This window comes from Protopterus annectens, chromosome 6.part0, assembly GCF_019279795.1.
Source record: "Protopterus annectens isolate FY-2018-M chromosome 6.part0, PAN1.0, whole genome shotgun sequence".
Taxonomy (NCBI): Eukaryota; Metazoa; Chordata; order Ceratodontiformes; family Protopteridae; genus Protopterus; species Protopterus annectens.
In genome coordinates, this window is record NC_056737.1 from 329,174,388 (window position 1) to 329,190,139 (window position 15,752).

Genomic DNA, 15,752 nt, shown 5'->3' on the forward strand with positions numbered 1-15,752 from the left:
CACTCTTGAAACTCTAGTCATCTGGGTCATAGTCGGGGCTTTATTCTTTTATACCATTCAGCTGGGTATTTTTATAACTTTTAACTATTGCAATCCCCCTTGGTCACTTATGATACAAGGGACATTTTTCTTATTTTCCCACTGACTATTAGAGATAGGGGTAAAAACAGGGTCTACTACAAGCACATGAGTCCCAAGCATTCCAAGACTACTATATTGAAGACAGGGACTGGAGCATCTTGTAGCATATGTAGGCTGCTGCTTACAATCGAACTTGAATAAGGCAAGCAACTGGGAAGGGAGTGGGAGTGTAGATTAGGACATCAATTGGGAAGGGGATTTAGATTTAAAGAGTGGGAAGGGAGTTTTAAGGTTAATGAGTGTGAATGGGTTTTAAGGTCGGTAACAAGGATTCTGGTTAGGCTCTGGGTGGCAATTTTAAGGTTAGAGTTAGTTCCCTTGTAGGGTTATACAGTTTATTGGGTCAGTTGTTGGGAGGGCTAAGTAGGTGTGGGACATCAGGCAAGTGTGGGTATGAGCATTTGCTTTATCGAGGAAGTGGCAGGGAGCAAGTTTATTGTGAGCTACTAGCACATGAGCACTTGTAGTTGACCCATAAAAACCTTAGAATGCAAATATGTCAAAAGCCATATCAGAGTTAGCTTTGGAAACTGAATGAAAATGGTACCCATGTAAAAATGAGCTTCATCCTGTAGTTCAGTGTTTGATTCCCTCAGCCTCCATTAGCCTGCTGTGTAATTCTAAGCAAGTCACTTAACCAGGCAGTACTCATGGCCTGAGTCTGACAGTGGTTCATGTAGCTCAGTACTCTACCTCTGGTAACGAATACAAATAAAGAGATCTATATCATGTGTCAGAGATGTACGACAACCAGAAAATGTTCTGCTGCTTTACAACTGTACTTTTCAAACTTTATTTTACTTTATTGACAGGTAATATCACAGCAAGGCTGTGTGTCTTTCATAGGGTAACCAGGTGGTATTTATACTTACTGATAGCTTCATTGTGTAGGTATATCGAAAACTGTTTAAGGCAACCAGCTGTGTTAGCATAAATGAAAAGACACATGTTTGATTAGCATCTCTGGTAACTGCTGGAGATGGTGAGAGAAAGATGAATCAAGAAATATTACAATACCTGACGGAGGCAAGATGACAGACACAGAATCTACCCTGAAACTTGTGTGCTCACCAAGCCACTTACTAGTAGTTTTTCTTTTTGATGGTCTGTACAAGCATACAGCTGGATGGGGACATTATAGTGGCTTCCATGGTGAAATGGGTTGCATGTCCCCCACCTAGGTGAGTGTTGTGCCATTACTAATAAAAACCCTTATGGATCCCAAGATGATGTCTCCCGGGGTTGGATATTGCCCACACATGAATAAATGGACAGACAGGCTGGGAAATGGGAAAGCTAAAGGTTGACAGTGTGTGTGTGTGTGTGTGTGTGTGTGTGTGTGTGTGTGTGTGTGTGTGTGTGTGTGTGTGTGTGTGTGTGTTGGGGGGTAAAGGGAATGCATAGGAGAAAAAATTTATGAAGACACAATTCTAACAGTAACAGACTTCTAGATTAGTATGTAGTCTGCATTTAGGAACGTTAAATTTGAAGTATGCCTTATGTTCTGCCACAAAGCTCACTGGAATACCGACCTGCAATCTAAATAGTCATGTCCATTCACTACAAAAATCTTTTCTTCTAATATAATTACTATATATGCTGTGACTGCCCAGCTTGTTATAAAATTATAGGATGTTTTGACTTTGTGCATCCCAGATACCCCTGTCTTATGGGATTCTTTACCATACCCCTCTGTTTGTTAGTTGTTTCCCCTAGGAGTAGGATATTTGTTGGGTTCTAGTTGTGAGCAAATTCACAGTTGGTCAAAAAAAAAAATTTGATCATGGCAAGGGGAGCCAGTTCCCCTTCCCCAGGGAGCCATGAGCTGGGTATGACAAAAAAATGAGGTTGAATTCTGCATCTTAGACTCCTCCCTGGATTAGATATCAGATTCTTCGGCTGTTTGTCACACACAGGTTGGTAGCATCACAAACAGGAGCTTTCCCTCTGCACCAGTGGACAGACACCAGCATAACTTGTCCAACACATACTGTTAGTATCCAGTTTGTTTGAAAATTGTAGCCTGTGCTGCTTATGTTTATCTTCCTTCAATATCTACTGCACATTTCTAGCACTCTGCATGAAGAACAAATTTATCAAGTGATGTTCTCAATGAAAAAACATTTTTTTAAATGACACTGAGCCACTTAAATAACCAAGTGTTTTTGTGAGGGGACCCCCTCACATGTGATACTGATGGCTGTATCCCCCCCGTACCTTGCATTTTGTATAAGCAAATCCACAGTAACTGTATTTCAGAAAAATGGAGAATCCACCCACCCCAGGGCAAATGTTCTAGTAATAGTAAAACTACTATCTAGTGTATATATTGACCATGATAATTTCTAGTATGATTACTTAAAATTTACACAATGTCAGACATTTATTCAGATCAGTTTGGTACAGCAGTCCTCTCTGTAAGTATAGCACAAAAAAACAGAAGTTACGTACTCACCATAAAGTTCTTTTGTGTTGTCCATTTTCATTCTTCCTCAACCGAACAGTTTGGATCCAATCCCTCGGATCCAGCTTGGACGTTGCTAAAGCTCATGGCAACCAAAAACACTCGAGCTTCTCCTTTACCCATAATGCACCAACCCCAAGTACCTCAGCTGTTGTTTGCTGAGCTTACTAGAAAGGAAATATTTGCAGTCAGATAGGAAGAAGACTAAATCCAGAGCTCAGTGTAAAGGACAGTGATGTCCTGTAACCCCTTACTCTTCCAGGAGTTTTCAAAGAATGGGGTTTGGTGTCTGTGAACATCCAGTAAATGTAAAATGTATTCACCCGTGTTAGCAAATTTAAGAATGAATACTGGCAAATTAATGGACTGACTGATATTAGATTCTCACACTACTTTAGGAAGAAAGTTCGTAATGTAACTTTTTCCTTGTGAAAAATCAACTATGGAGGTTTTGAGGACAAGGCTTGAATCTTAGAAATTTGTGTGGCAGAAGTAATGGCTACCAGAAAAATTGTCTTCCAAGAAAGGTATTTAAGGTCATACTTAGCTGTTGGTTCGAGGGGGGGATGATTAAGAGCTTGCAGTACCAGATTCAGGTCCCATGGTTGGAGTAGGGTCTTTAAAAGGAGGTCTTAGAAGAAGAGTGTCTCATAAAAAGGATTCACAGAGCTTATGAGAAGCAACAGAGGAACCATCAAATCCAATGTGAAAATTCAATATTGCTAACTGAACCTTAACTGTTGAGGAACTAGCTCCTTCCTTAAAAAGTAGAGACAAAAATTCAAGGATGTTATGTATGGAAGTTGAGCCCAGTAAGCAAATCTTTTCCTTTTACTGGAGTAGAGTTCTCATGTAGAGGATTTATGGGAAAATAAAAGTATAGGTTGGACAGGTGAGGAGAACATAGGTTGTCTGGCTATTAATGGAATTGGAGAAGCCAGGCTGTCAGCTTGAGGTTTGATATGTCTGGATGAATCATAAATCATACCTGTCAGGTGAGGCAGGAGGTCTGGAGTCAGATCGAGAATCCAAGGTGGTGAAGTGAGGTCAAAGGAAGGGGAACCAAATCTGTCAAGGCCAGTAAGGTTCAATGAGGATGATTTTGCTCTTCAACATGGCATCTTTCTGTTGGAATTTCAGAATTGGTGGATAAGCGTAAAAAAGACCAGGTGGCCAGTCATGAAGCAAAGCATCCCTAGGTGATTCACCCTGTGGGGGGGGGTTAGGGCAAAGTAGCTGCTGCTTTTGTTATTTATGGGAGTAGCAAAAATATCACAGCAAAGCTGGCCCCACTGATAGAAAATCATTTCCGTTATGTTCTTGTTGAGGGATGAGTCATGAGGTAGAAGAATGTACCAGCTCAGCTTGCCTGCTATCATATTGGACTTCCCTGGAACGTGCATTGCTATGAGAAAGCAGTTGGATGAGATCACCCAATCTGAGTGCTTCTCGACACAAGGGATATGATCTGGTTCCTCCTTGTTTGCTGATGTACCAAACTACTGACAAATTGTCCATTTAAATTGCAATCATCTCCCAAGGAAGGGCCTGTAATGCTAAAACCAATGCTTTCATCTCTAGGACATTGATATACAAGTTGGCCTCTTTGGGGGACTAAGTGCCTTGGACTGTTTTCCCCAGAAAATGCCCTCCCACCCCAACTGGGAAGCATCCATGGTCACTATGATCTTGGGCTGAGGGGAAATAAACAGATGGCTTTGTAGAATCTGATTGAATCCACCACGGGAGATCCCTCTTGCATGTGTGGGTGATTCATATTGGAGTTGACATGGGTTGATAAAGTACTGATCATTGTGTTGATAGCATCCACTGTAGAATCCTCATGTAAAATCTGGCTAAAGGTACTAGTGTTATTGCCACTGACACTGATCCTAGAGCTTGAAGGACCAAGCAGGCTGAAATCTTGGTACTGCAGATTATCTTTCTAACCTGTGATCTTATAGTCTGAATTCTTGACAGAGGCAGTGAGGCTATCTTTGACCTTGTGTTGAACAGTGCTCCAATAAATTCCAAGTTTTGAAATGGTTCCAGTTGAGACTTTTCATAGTTTATGGTTATCCCCAGATGAGAAACATCTGGAGAACCTGATCTCTTGCCTTTATTAATTGATGTCTGGTCAGAGTGGTAATGAGTCAGTCATCTAGATATGGAAACACCTGGAATCTCTGCAGTCTCAAGTAAGCTGCTACTACTGCCATATATTTGGTAAACACCCTGGGGGCTGTGGTGAAACCGAAGGGCATAACTCTAAACTGGTAATGATTGGCTCCCAGCCAGAAGCCTAAAACCCTTCTGGGTTGCCTGTTCATCTTTATGCGATAGTACACATCCTAAAGGTCTGTCGAGCACATCCAGTCAGGCTTGTCCAGAAAGGAGAGAATGGACTGAACCATGACCATCCGGAACTTGGTGCATCAAACTAACTTTTTTAAGTTGCTGAGATCGAAAATTGGTTTGTAGTCCCCGTTTTCTTTGGCACTAAAAAGAATCTTAAGTAAGTTCCGGAGACTGACTACTCTGGTGAGACCTCTTGGATGACTCTTTTTTCCTAGTAGCCTTTGTACCTGAATTACTGCTAGTTCCTTCTGACTGGGTGGAACATATGGGATTTTTCTTGAAATTTGAGGAGAAAGGGAAAAGGGTATTATATAACTTCTGGAATTTAATGTCTGCATCCAAGTATCTGTTGTTATTTCTAGCCAGGCTGTCTGGTGCAGAGATATTCGACCCCCGACTACCTCTAGAGGAGGGCAGTCAGGCCTCCTTTCAGGAATGCTGGAAGGGTATGTCACAGAAAGAATCTCTGGACCCTTGGTTTTGTAGGCCTCCTCTGTAGTGGGGGGCAGCATTTACCATTAGAGTTCCCACCTCTATTCCTGGGGAAATTTCCTCCAAGTGTATCCTGGAAAAGTCCCTGGGATTTCTTGAACCCCCATCTTTTGACCGCCTCATTGATTCCTAAAAAAGGGTCTTTAAGGGGTTGAAAAATGTACACCCATGGCAGACAGGGTCTTTCTGTCTTCTCACACCTGGATAATGTGTCCTTTAGTTTGGGGTCAAAGACATGCCATCAAAAGGAGCATTGGCGAACGAAGAATTGAAGAGGTCTGCAAAATCACATAAGTACATCCAGGCATGCCTCCTCATAGAAATGCCTGAGGTTCCTTCGGCTACATGCGAAATGAGCTTCATGGAACTGAGAAGCCACAGACAATTGTAATTCTTCATAAATGGATCCTGAAAAGGTATTTGAGAGTTTCTTAATCAAATCCCTATGTAACCTTGTGAAATATACCAAATAATTTAGTAACCTTAAGGCAAAGGTCGCTGTAGCACAGACACACCTCCCAATCCTGACCATTGCTGTGACTCCCAGTTGGGGGGATGAGCAGTGGAACTCTCCCCAGCAAGTTCCTTTTCAGTAGCCGCCACCATGACTATGGCATCAACAGGCACCCTTTTTCCCAAAACTGCTTGTCTACAAGTGGTGCCGTAATTTTGTCTGGTTTCCAAGGTATTGGTTCAACAGTGTTGGCATCCTTCCATGCCTGCAAAGTGAGCAACTTAATGAGCTCATCGGTGGCCACAGTCACCCAGTAGGTAGACAGGCCAGTACTGAAAGCCTCCAGGAATATAGACTCCCCAGACGAAAGGTTGCTGGATGTCCAGCCACCTCTCTGTTTTAAAATTTCAATGTTGTCTCTAAATGCGACATATTCAGGAGGTGACCATGGGGACTCTTCATCTTCATCGAAGTCTATATCTTCTGTGATAGACTCCTCTGGGGAGTCCAAGTGCTTACTCTTACATGCCTTCTTCTTCAGGACCTCCTCAGTGGGATGCTCTGATGAGGTATCAGAAGAAGCCGGGATACCCTGTTGGGAAGCCTGGGGCATCAGTACTGGCTATTCCTGTGTGAAGAAGGGATGAGACTCTAAGCACAGCGACGTCAAGGCTGCAGACTAAGGAAATGAGGGAGTAGGAACCATCTATGTTGCTGAGGTAGAGAATGCTGTCTCCATAACCTCAAAGGCAGACCTCCCTAGAGATGGAGAAGACCTCAGATCCAAAAAGGCATGCTTTTGGGACCATTTTCTATCCCTGCTCCAAAGATAATCTTCCAGAGTCAGAAGCTGGAGCTGAGCTAACCCATGCTGAGGCACAGAGACAGCTCCAACAACTTTGGAGTTGACTCCAACACATCAGATCCAACAAGGAAGCCTCGGCACCAAGAGATCTCTGGATCTGATTGAAACAAAGTGCTCAGAATAAACTTGGATCCGAGGATAAAAGTATCCACGAATCAGTGTCAGATGGAGCCAGATGGCTCTGATCTAAGGACTCAAACAGTAGAAGGAGTCAGAGGAGGAACTCATAACTGGGGTGTAATGGAAGATCAGACCTCTTGACCTGAAGATGTAGGGTCCAGAAAAGCACCCTTCAGACTCTGCACCAAGAGAATCCCTCTTACCACTCTTTCCACATCTTCTTCCATTAAACTCCTAGAAGAGCAAGTGGAAATTACATAGGGGACCTGGGTTTCTCCAAAAAGGGAGAGGGGACGCTGCAGGGAACTGGGTCCACAGAAGGGGAGTATTTGCTCCTTGTCAGGTAAATACAGCTCGAAGGAATAGTTGGATCAGTTGTGTTTTCCATTGAACCCAAAGAAGCTGGATCTAACAATTCTTTCTTTTTCTGCTTTGGATCAGATGTTGAGGTCAGATCGGACAAATCTCTTTCTTTGTTTTGAATCCGAGGTTGAGGTCTAATCTGATAATTTAGACTTTTACCTATTGGGATCAGATTGGGAGGTTGGATTAGATTGAGGTCTTTTTCTAGACTGCTCTGAAACCTTGGAGGAAGAAGTAGGAAGACTCACAGAAGGAGACTTGGGCTTCTTAGATTTTGTTGGTAACATAGCTCCAAATAGTCTTTCCAAAAGAGGAAAGAAGCAACCCTTTTAGAATTAGTTTATTTCTTCCTTCAGTCAGAGCCCTGGGATTAAACCCATGACAAATAGTGCAGTCCTGTATATAAAGAGGACCAAAGCAGTATACACATAAAGTGTGGGCATCAGAAAACAAAATTTTGTGCCCAAATTTGAGACATTTTTTGAACACAGACGGGCCTTTCCCGTTCTCTGCCGTAGTGGAAAGTTAACAGGGAACAACCAGACATTTTCAAAGGCACCAGACAGAAAAATGTAATTATATATATATATATATATATATATATATATATATATATATATATATATACATATATATATAAAACTACAAAAATTACCACAAGGGCAAGTTGCCACAAACCAGTAAGTCCAAAAAACAATAAAATTGGCAAAGCACAGGAGAAAAGCAGGGAGGCATGTACTAAAAAGTCAATCCACTTTTAATAAACAGTAAAGGGTAAGCGCTTTCACAAATAAAAATCGCTTCATCAGACCTTACTAGAAACATACATCACTTTCTTTTATAACATCACACATTCAAATGAACCAGTCACAGAACATAAATCATTTAAAGAAACACATTCTTAAATAGCATATATAAAATGTATAAAGCATCATCATTTCTTAAGTTTCCTGTCCCTCGGTCTAGCAGTAATGGCTAGATGGTCATTCAGCCCTTTGCCTAAATGTGCTCTAAGTTTAATAATCCATCTGAGTTCCTTATTCTCAGTGGTATTAGAAATATCACCTAGTCTAATGCCCTCAGGCATCAACTCTAGTACAGTGAATTTAAATAAATGCATGTCTCCTGATTCCAGCATATGTCTGGCTATGGCACTATAAGTGTGTCCTTTCTTGTGACAGTATACATGATCTCTAATATGCTCATGCAGACGTCTGTTGGGTTTTCCAACATAAAATTAATTGCAATGCATGCAGCGAGCTAAATAAATAAGATTCCTACTGTTGCAGTTGGCATTAATAGAAAAGTTAAATATATTTCCTGTATCAGGGTGTTTAAAGTCAATCCCTTCATATATGTAATCACAAAAGTTACAATGGCCACATTTAATGGCCCCTTGCCCTGAGACAAATAATTCGGAATATGGCCCTGTCTTCAGATAGCATTGCCTGCGTTTCAAGTTTTTCGTGTTCTAATACATCAACCGTGGTTTCTCCCCCATGGTCTGGGCTATATGGGTGTCAGTTTGAAGAATCTTCCAATTCCTATGCAGAATATCTCTTATTGGCCCACTATCCTTAGTATACGAGAAAATAAATGAAGTCTTATCATCTGGCTTCTTATGTACCTTATCATATGTCCGGGGTTTGGAAAAATATGGTTAGGCTCCATCATTAAGAAAGATACAAAAAATACAGAAATTACCAACAATGGTAATAAAAAAAAGACTATACAAAGTATAGAAGTTGGAAAAAACGTGCTAACAACAGTATTCAAGAGTACAGCTGTACAGAAGAAAGAAAAGTGATAGAATAAATATTTTAATTAGTAAAAGGGATAATAAGTGAAGCGATAAGGTAAGGGAATAAAGAAAAACCTAAGAATTTTAAAGATTAGTTAAAAAAGGAGATAAACTCACAACTTGAAACACCTATCTGCTCCAGAGTAACAGTCACCACATTTTTCGAGTAAAGTGGCAAATGAGATCTGAGGTACCTGGGGTTGGTGCGTTATTGTTAAGGAAGAAGCTTGAGAGTTTTTGGTTGCCACAAGCTTTAGTAACAGCCAAGTCAAACCCATCAGTTGAGGATAGAATGAAAATTGACAAGATCAAATTTTGTCTCCCTGGTGAAGATTTCAAGTCCCTTTATGAAATCATTTTTCATGCTAGACACAAAACATTTCAACTGCTTGAATTTCTGAAACCCCATTGTAGGACTTGTCAGAACAGACATGTTGCAAATCACTGTTATAAGCCAGAGTTTAATCTGATACATTTAGCATCGTATCTTTAGAAATATGTTGTCGCCTCACAGTAAGATGTCCTGTTCGATTCTCAGCTAGAGCGTCTTCTGTGTGGAGACATGCGTGAATGGGCGTACCTTCGTTGAAGGTTGTGCGTTAAGGCCGGCAACTCGGCACGTAAAAATCTACTGTCAATCATTAGCAGACCAGAGTTCCACTGTGGCGACCCCTAACCGGGAAAAGCCAAAAGACACAACAAAAATCCCAGACTTCACATAATCATGTGTGTGTGCTCATATGCTTACTTTGTGAAGTTATGTTCTCCCTAAATCAGAAAGGATTTTAGTATGTGTATTCATGGCTTAGAACTTTAAAGAGTATGGTGACGTTTTGGATCTGAATGGTTGAAAATTGCCTATATTTCAAATCTTTATTTTATTGTAAATGTAGTCTTTCATATTAAAATTGAATATAACTACTATCACACCTCCTCAACTAACATGTACAAGCATACCTTACCTATGCTCACAGCATGCACTCTCCTTGCATATCTTACATCCTACCAAAGCTCCATCATTCCCCCACTCAACCACTACCACTGTATTACTACCCACACCACCACTCATGTCTCACCCTCACTCAGCTCCCCTCCCACCAACTCAAGAAACATCCCTATGCACCCCCACATATTCTACCAACTATATTACTCAAGCATAAAGCATCCCTACAACTTTACACAGTAACCCTCCCACCATACCTATCACCCAAAGAGCACAATCATAATGTTTCCCTTATAAACAAACACATTCAAAAACTGAGAAAACTAATAACCTCATGCATATCTAAAATAGCCCTAAGTGGAGATCTCCACCCCAACCCTGGCCCTACCATCTCCAACCCCAGTCCTCATAATCAGACTAGAAACCACAACTCTCCCATATTACAGCCAATAGAAAGCCAAGTGACTTCCTTCTACTAAGCCTAAATATTAGAAGTATATCCAACAAAGTCCATGAACTCCATGCCACCATAGACTTGTACTCCCCAGATATAGTCATCCTGACAGAAACCCTGCTAAAACCTCACATTACCAGTGAGCAAATACTCCCCACAGGTTATGGCATACTAAGAGTAGACCGGCTAAACAAGAAAGCAGGCGGTGTAGCTATAATATTTAAACAGCATCTAAACATCCAGATCTTAAAATCATCAGCTCCACAAATAGGCAATGAAGAAATAATATATACCAACCTCAAAATAAACCAAAACAAAACCATCAACATAATTGGATGCTACTTCCCACCTGACCAAAACATCCCTCCACTAGAAAACTTCCTCAGCTGGTCTACCCACCATCTCCCCCAAGAAACTATAATTTTAGGTGATTTCAGTATTGACTGGCAGTCCTGTTCTGGCAACCATCCAACCCATCATGTAAACCTTCATGGCTTCACCCAACTAGTCCAGTCGCCAACCAGGATAAATAAAAACTCCGGCAAGCACACTACCCTGGACTGGATACTAGTCAGTAAGAGCCCCCAGTCATATATAACAGGCTGCTTATCAGATAGCCTTAGTGATCACTCCCCAACATTCCTACTCAAAAAATACCTCTACCAAGCTAAACCTGTCATCTACCGTCAAATACGTAAAAAACTAAACTTTAACCCACTCACATTCATCTCATCCCTCAAAGAATGTAACTGGCATCCTCTAAAGTACCTCAGCCTTGATGACGCAGTTGAATTTTTTAATACTACCTTCCTGAGCATCCTTAATTACCATGCCCTCATAAGACTTTCCAGAATCAAAGCACAACCCTCCCCATGGCTACAGAAAACCACTAAGTCTGAAATGAAAAACAGGGATAAAGCCTGGGAGCACTGGCGCAAAACCAAAACCCCCTCAACTAGACAGAAATTCCTAGAACTACGCAATAGAGTCAAAAAGCTAATAAAACAGGACAAATTCCAATACTACCAGTCTGCCCTAGACTCCTCTCAACACAGCCCCAAATAATTCTGATCCTCCATAAACTCAATCCTCCACCCAGGTAAAGTCAGTACCCCTCCTCCTAACATCCTTCACTCCTCAGAAAATATTGCTACCTCATTCAACACACACTTCACACAAACCATACTACCACTAGCTAAACAACACAACCCCCCTCCCCTCCAACCCACACCTTCAACTTGTAATCTCCCCACTGCCTTCTCTTTTTCTCGTGTACCTACCTCCAACATAAAAAAACTCTTAACTAAAGTTAAGCCCACCAAATTAGCAGCAGACAACCTCCCAAGTGAATACCTACAAATCGCAGCTGATGCTCTGGCCTACCCAGTATCCATCTTGATTAACCGATCTCTGTCAGAAAGTTACGTTCCCACACTGTGGAAAGTATCACATATAATTCCCTCCACAAAGGTGGACCCTCCACAGAACTAACCAATTACTGCCCCATAGCTATTCTCTCTCCACTCTCCAAAATACTAGAGAGATGCATACACTCTCAGGTCTCAGGCTACCTCCTTACTAACAACCTCCTTTCCAATAATCAGCATGGTTTCCGACCAAACCATAGCACCACCACTGCCTTACTCTCCTTTACTAACACTATCCTTCAGCATAAAAACAATGGCTATCTCTCCTTTGCTACTTTCCTAGACCTATCTAAAGCATTTGACATGGTCCCACACAAACAACTTATCTCTGTCCTCAATAACCTATCCTTCTCACAATCGGTCACCAACTGGTTTCAGAGTTACCTGTCTGACCGCCAACAATCCGTTGTATGGCAGAATGACATATCTCCCCAACTACCTGTCTCCATAGGGGTTCCCCAATGATCCATCCTTGGACCCCTACTCTTCTCTGTTTTCACCAATAATCTAGCCTCTGCCACCAAACATGGCACACTCATACAATAGGCAGATGACTCAACTATCATCTGCTCAGCCCAGTCCCTACCCAAACTGCAAAAAGTCACACAGGAAGCCTTTTCCTCTGTTGAAACTTGGTTATCCGATGCCCAATTAATACTCAACCCAAACAAAACTAAACTACTCATCTTCCAACCCACCAAACATACTCAAAACAACTCTCACTTTAACATCACAGCAAAAGACAACACCACTATATACCCAACTGAACACACCAAATTACTAGGAGTGGAAATAGACAATAAACTAAAATTTGACATTCACATATCCTTGACCATAAAAAAAGTCCACAATAAACTAGGAGCGCTATACAGAAATAAGTAACTTCTCACCAAAGCAGCAAATATTTCAATAGCAAATTCCCACCTTATCTCCACCCTACTTTATGCCTGTCCAATATATACCAACCTAAGGCAATGCGATTTAAACAAGCTAGAGACCTGCTACAACAAAATCGCCAAATTCGCCACAGGGGCATCCTACTGTAGTCACCACTGTCTCTCACTTGCTGAACTGGGCTGGCTTAAACTCACTCACCTCCTTCAATGGTATCAACTCTCACTTGCCCACAAACTAGTAAATCATCCACTAAATGTCCCATCCCTCCAGAATCTACTCCAACCCTATCGCACCACCAGACCACTAAGATCCAGCAACAAAAATCACTTGCAGATCACTAAAGCCAATAACTCTGCTGGTGAAGCACTATTCTCTTGCACCATAGCCAAATTATGGAACTCCCTCCCACCCACAATTACCTCTATACCATCATGCACCCACTTCAAAACATTACTAAAAGCGCATCTAAAAACATGCTGGTTATGCCCTTGCAAATCCCACTCTAATATCACCCTCCCCATCCAACCACTACCTTTCTTTCCATTCCGCTAACTATCTTGATTATAGCAAGCTCAGATGCACATAAGCCAGTACTTATTATACAGCAGGAACATCTTGTAACATTTGTTAATATCTATTATGTACTTCACAGATAAAGATTCTAGTTGTCTACTGATGTATTATGTTCTTCATCTGTAAATATGTTGTAAGTAATTGCTATGTAAATTGTTAATCGCTATATAATCCAATGTAACTACTGTCTGTTTATTTTAACTGTGGAGCTTTTGTCCCCGGGCCTCTGCTGAAAATGGACCTACGTCCAGTCGGACACTCCCGGTCAACAAATATAAATAAATAACTGTCATTTCTTCAAAGGGCTTCAGTAGTACGATTGTCATATTTCACTTCACATTAGTGTTCTTTTGCATATAGATATGAAATTTCACTTTCACTTCATAAACTCTCATTCTGAGTTAGGAATTTTTGTGTCTTTTGTGTGGTTATGTAGAGGTTATGTTGACATCAGAAAGGTGCTTTGAAGGCTTGTGTGCCTTCTGCATTGGTAGTCAATTTTAATGTTTTCTTCTGACATAAAAATGGGTGAGCTTAGGCTGCAGAAGCAGACTGTTGTAAACACACCATATGCAGAACACTTTGTGTGTGTTTGGTGGTTGTTTAGCAGTACGTTTAGTTAAGAAAACTTTAGTTTAACTACCTTCTCCCTGTCTTCCTGTTCATTCCCTAATGTGAAAGAGAGCAGGATCACTTCCTGGCCAGGCAAGAGCCATATGACCCATTCATTCATGGCCTGGAATAAAATCTAATCAGCCCACTCATTCCCAGGGGACAAAAGCAGGCAATAGGGAGTGGTCCATTGCATATGATTTGTGTGGGTTCCATGTCCCCCCCCAGGTCTGATCTCTCCATTTGGCAACCAGTAGATGCCTATTATTGCTGCTCAGTGGATTAGACTTGCATTGGCACATCTCTCAACTGCGTATGTGAGGCCTGCAGCCATTATGACCCAGTTCAGATACAATCTGCTATGCCCCCTGCCCAAGATGGGCAAGCTAATGTTGGCCAAAGCTTTACCACTCTGTGTGTGCCACAGGGCTGCAAAAATGTCTTTTTTTAAGTTGTCCTTGTCACTGGGACCAAAATCAAGAGTGATAAAAAACTGCAAGAACAGTTTGGCTTTTTAAACAAATAACTTGTCACATGGCTGATAAAAAAATATACTGCCTGTTCTCCAATTGTGGTTTACTAATATATAAAAAAGAATTCCCAGTCATCCACTTGGGTATCAGTATTACCTGAAGATTTTGAATGCAGTTTCCATGAATTATATATAATAAGGAAATAATATAGTCATTCTGCAAGCTCCCACTTAATGACAGGGGGCTGTGCCTGGTCTTCAGTGTCAAGGATTCCCGTTTCATGCATTCAGGAGTGCTTAATCTACCATTGGCTCTTGCCAGAAATATAGACTTCTATCCTTCTGTTTCCACTGTTGTCTCCCTGATTCCTACCAACCGAACACAATATGCTAAGAACAAAATAATGTAAGTATTTTACATGTATTGCATTGGGGTTTCCTGGTTTGATGCTTTTCTATGTGTGTTTCAGCAGCTGCCTGAAAGCAATCTGCCAGAATTTGAAAAGCTTTTAAAAACATGGAGGAACTTTGCTGTCTTCTCTAAAATTCATATTGCACATGGAATTGATGTAGAAATGAAATACTAAAAATAGCAGGAAGCAGCAATTAAAGTGTTTTTACTTCATTTTTTTCATGAAAAGCTCACAGATATTTTTCTACTTAATAGGTTCGAGAAACTGTGACAAAGGGTTTGGAAAACATAGGAGGTAAGAATGACAAAGCTTAATATTCCAACAGAATAGCAGAACTTACCAAGTTTCCTGTTTAAAGACTGGACAGTGTTCGGTACTGAATTCTCATAGCCATTCACCATTTTTCCAGTTGTGATGATTTAGACTTTGTGATGCAGTTGTGTGGTAAATGGCAGGGAAGACTAGACCAATCTGGTAGCTGTTTGGTGGAGAACGGTGGAGAATAGATTCATGCTATGGGATCACAGTCACTCACCATGTTTGTTTCTGAAAAGCAAATGTCTGTGCAGTGTGTAAACTGCTAAGTGGCAAGGGAACTGATTACAGCCAGAGGCATTGATTAATAGGAGACTGTGTGAAGGAAAGAGAGCAGAGAGGGAGAGAAATGTGAACAAAATTGCACAAAAACAAAGAGGTCAGTCAAAAGTGAATGTCTGCATGGAATTAAGGAAATGCTATTTTACAAAAAAAGGCAGCGAGACAGTTGAACATTTAGGTTCACAGTTTTGACAGACAAGCTTGTGACCTGTATGCATTCAGAAACTTGATTGTAGTAATGTATCTGCATAAGTGCCCAGACCAAAAGCTTAGAGGTTAAGGTGCAGGAATATCAACTGGTACATC

At 41.1% G+C, this 15,752-nt stretch overlaps 1 protein-coding gene across 1 annotated transcript in view; it reads left to right on the forward strand.

Annotated features, from left to right (window-relative positions):
• Positions 1-15,752, forward strand: part of LOC122804301 (prostaglandin reductase 2-like) — a 332,343-nt gene that overhangs the window by 296,063 nt on the left and 20,528 nt on the right. The window contains exon 9 of the mRNA XM_044074091.1: positions 15,104-15,143. Coding sequence (XP_043930026.1) covers positions 15,104-15,143 — 40 coding nt within the window. The remainder of the gene's footprint in view (positions 1-15,103; positions 15,144-15,752) is intronic.